This window comes from Echinops telfairi, unplaced genomic scaffold, assembly GCF_000313985.2.
Source record: "Echinops telfairi isolate 266 unplaced genomic scaffold, ASM31398v2 ScPeMD7_3533;HRSCAF=4204_1, whole genome shotgun sequence".
Taxonomy (NCBI): Eukaryota; Metazoa; Chordata; class Mammalia; order Afrosoricida; family Tenrecidae; genus Echinops; species Echinops telfairi.
The window spans coordinates 27,424,411-27,428,566 of NW_022107432.1; the positions used below are offsets into that span (position 1 = coordinate 27,424,411).

The 4,156-nt window shown below is 54.3% G+C and overlaps 1 protein-coding gene across 1 annotated transcript in view; it reads left to right on the forward strand.

The window, feature by feature from the left end:
- Positions 1 to 4,156, forward strand: part of KCNK17 (potassium two pore domain channel subfamily K member 17) — a 14,592-nt gene that overhangs the window by 1,710 nt on the left and 8,726 nt on the right. Inside the window, exon 2 of the mRNA XM_004710840.2 lies at positions 2,705 to 2,819. Coding sequence (XP_004710897.1) covers positions 2,705 to 2,819 — 115 coding nt within the window. The remainder of the gene's footprint in view (positions 1 to 2,704; positions 2,820 to 4,156) is intronic.

Consider the following 4,156-nt stretch of genomic DNA (forward strand, 5'->3'; position numbering starts at 1 on the left):
TTGAAGATCCCAGGCGAACTCTAACCACTGTGCCACCATGATGCCAAGGCAATGGGTTGGTCTGTTTGTGGGTTGGGAACGTCCCTGCCCCCTCCTTCCCTCCCACTGCCCAGGCATCCAAGTTTGTGAAAAAACAGGCCGGCCATCTGACCCTGGTTCACAGACCATGTGACGCACCTCTTGGGAAGGTGGTGAAGTTCAACTGTTAACAGAAAAACATTGTGGTGCCGATCACAGTAGACATTTCTGAGTCTACTGTGTTGTGTTCCAAGCACTCTACCTAGAACTTGACACATAGGAGCTACCTCCAACCTTCAACTCCACTCAGCTCACTGTCATCGAGTCGATACGGACTGACAGCAACCTCACAGGGTAGAACTGCCCCCTGTGAGTTTCCAAGACTGTAACTCCTTGCAGAAGTGGAAAGCCCCGTCTTTCTCCCTCAGAGTCGCTGGTGGTTTCAAACTGCTGACCTGGGGATCACAGCCCAACGCAACCACGATGCCACCAGGCCTCCTCTTTCAACCTGACACAAGCCATAAACTAACAACAATAACAAAATCCGTTGCCCATTGAATCTGTCCCAACTCCTAATGGCTCTATATAGAGTTTCTGAGGTTGTGTATCTTTACAAAGCAGAAAGCCTCCTCTTTCTCCCAAGGGTGGGCTGCTGGGTTTGAACCTCAAACCTTGCATTAGCCATCCAGCATGTGCGATTAGCATCTCCATCTTAGAGATGAAACGGAGGCTTGGAGAAGTGAGATCCAAATACATGGTTCCGCAGAGCTGGGCTGTTCACCCCCCTGACTTACAGCCTCAGCTTGGACTGGGGAAGCGGGGTGTTTCCCAAGCCTGCCTGCTGGGATCTCATCTCATAAACCAGTGATTCTCAACCTGTGGGTCGTGACCCCTTTGGGGGTCAAATGACCCCTTCACAGGGGTTGCCTGAATCATAACAGTAGCAAAATGACAGTGATGAAGTAGCAACGAAAATACTGTTATGGTTGGGTGGTCACCACCACAAGAGGAACTGTATGAAAAGGTTGAGGCATGAGGAAGGTTGAGAAGCACTGTCATATACCCTCCTCCCCAGGCTTTCTCAGCCCTCCTGCGATTTCATCCATCCCCAAGGATAAGAACGAGAAGGCTCCGGCCCAGATCTCCGCGCGCGCGCGCGCGCGCAGTCAGACTGTGTCACAGTGGAGTCTGACTCCAGCCATCTGTCTCCTGTGACGGGGGAGAACTGTGCTCCCTGGGGTTTGGGTAGCGGGGCTCGGCCCTGCAGCATGTTGCCAGGTCTTTCCTCGGCAGCACAGTTGGATGGTGTTCAGCAGCCTGCCTTAAAGTTCATAGCCAAGTGCACACGATTTGCATTGCCAGGGACCTCTCTGCAGCTTCCTCGCCTAATCCAAACAACCCCTTAGCTGTCGGGTTAATCTTCACGCGTAGCAACTCAGGGCCACCCTGTAGGACACAGCAGAACTGCTCCATCGTGTTCCGGAGGCTGTAGATCTTCACAGAAAGAGACACTTCCTCTTTGTTCCCTTGGAAGGGCGGGTGGGTTTGAACCTCTTACCTTTGGGTTAGCAGTCCAATATTTAATTCACCGTGCTACTCACATTGCTTGGCAACTTCATAATGACCCTCAAATTCCTCCAAACTGAGAGCAAACCACCTTCCCCCTCTCAGCCCTGCTCTTCCACTTGTTCTAACCCCCCACCGTTGACCCCCACCATCCACACATGTTCTTAGAGCCTTCCCCAGCTTCCCGTGCTGACAGGGCCAGAGGCCTACATGTCTGAGCATCTCCTCTCTGCTCCTCCTGGACCACACCACATCAGGTGCTGGCCAGGGCCTGTCCATCAGTCACCCCTTCCAATCTGCTGCCCCTTGTCACCTCTGCCAACTACTGCAGCACATTCCAATCAGACCCAGTCTCCCCTCCTTTCGATGACCTTGAATGAGACCTAGCACCCATACCTAGCATGGCAGAGCCACGCCACACCAGGTGTTCCTTGACCTTTCAGCCACCTAGTCTAGAATCCAGGCACAGTTCTCCTTCCAGGCTTCTGCTCCTGCTGTTCCATCTACCTAAATGCCCTCCCACCAGGAGCAATCCTATGCTGCCCTGAGGACCAGGGTTGAGACCTCACCTCCTCTGTGAAACTTCTGCCCTTACCTCTTCCGACATGATGCTGGCAACATTCCATACACATACGCACATGCACGACGTGTCAGGTCTGGGCCCAGGGCTTATTGCAAAAATGGGAGGGTGGTGGAGGGATGGAGCGAGGGAGGGAGTTGAGGAGGGAGTGAATAGTTGTTCTACTAGTCAAAGAAAAAAAACACAGCCTCCATCCTATGCTGGGCTCTGGGGAGGAAGATAAAACTAACCAACCAGCTCATTCCCATCAAGTTGCTTCTGACTCATAGCGACCCTACAGGACAGGGTAGAACTGCCCCTGTGGGCTCCCTAAGCTGTAATTCTTTACAGGAGTAGAAAGTCTCATCTTTCCCGTGCAGGGCGGCTGGTGGTTTTGAACTGCTGACCAGGGCTTCTGACGAAGAGAGAGGAAGGTGCTTCTGGTTAGAGAGGGAGGACTGCCTTGCTCTGGTCAGGTTGGGTTTAAAGTGTGTGTGTCTGTGTGGAGGGTAAAATCCCTACACACACAAAGCCTGGTAGTCACTGTGGCCTCTCCCCTAGGGCATCGTCCAAGCATACAAAAGCGGGTCCCTGGTCATGGGCAACACCACCAGCATGGAGCGCTGGGAGCTGGTGGGCTCCTTCTTCTTCTCCGTGTCCACTATCACCACCATCGGTAAGGGCCAGGCCAGGCCAGGCGGGCAGGGGTGCACCTGGGAACAGAGGCTCTCTCTGAGGGGCAGGGGGGCCGGCAGACATCTAGGGACTGTCTCGGGGGCTTACCGCCCTTGGGAGCAGAATCCCCGCCCTCACACAGATCTCCTGAATCTTTCTGCATGTTGCCAACATCCCCAGGGGCTTCCTGGGCAACCTCCAAGTTGAAGACGTGCCCCCCTAGGGGACTTCTGCTGCCCGCCCACCATCTCCCAAGAGGCAGGAAAGATGGAAGGGTTTGGGTCTTCTCAGCCATGCCCACCCAAGGCACTGTGCCTTTAGGGGGCGGGAGATGCGACTCCCTGTTCTCAACCTTAGGGAGAGCTGGGCCTCTTCCCTCACCTGGGATGAGAACACGCTATTCCCAGGGGCTCTCTTCAGCCCGCCAAAGTCCTCTGTTCCCACCCCCATCCTCTCCAGCCTCCTTTCCCACCTGGACCAGATTCACTTCCCGTTTCCCTGAGCCCCCCTCTGCAGGAGAGCTGATGGGCATTGTCCCAGGGAAGCACCTCAGATGGTTTGTGAAGAGAGGGCCAAGGCCCATCTAGATCCCTCCCGCTCTGAAACCCATGAAACAAACCCACTAGGCCCATTTCCACTGGCCGGGGTACCAGGCCTGGCTGCAGCTCCAACCAGCTCCTGCATCACACTGGAGTGAACACCAGGTGGCAGGCGAACACCACTGATGAATCGGGTTTGCTTCCACTCCCAGGAAACCAGTATCCTGGCCTCTATCCTCCCCACAGTGGGATGAAGCACCAGCTCCTTAAGTCTGCCAGTATTTCCTGAAAGCAACTCTCAAGGTCACAAGGGAGGCTGACCAGCTAGCCCTCTGTCTTCCGTCAAAAATTCTTACGCAGCCCTCTGACTCCATGATCCCGACCCCTTAGAAAGACTGGCCAAGACTGTCAATTCATCTCACACCCTCCAGGGCCAGGCTCAGTGTACAATGAGCACAGGAGTAACCCTATTACATTCATGAATTCACTGATTATGCACTCCAACAGAGAGGGGGGCTGAAAACAGAAGCAGTTGGCTCCAGCCTCCCCAATGTGAGGGGGGTCTTTAGCCTCTGAACCTCATACCTCCTACAGCCTCTTCCCCACGCCTGTCCCCTTGACCATCAAATTCAGTGTTTCCACCTCTTGTTCCATCCACACCCTTCCTGGTCTGGACTATCTATCTTATTGTCTCTTGTCTCGTCTCCAACTCAGTCCTGCCCTAAAGCTTTCTGAGCCAGGTCTGAGAGGCCAGAGGGCAAGAGAAAGGGGCACACTGCTCTCTCTCTCTCTCTCTCTC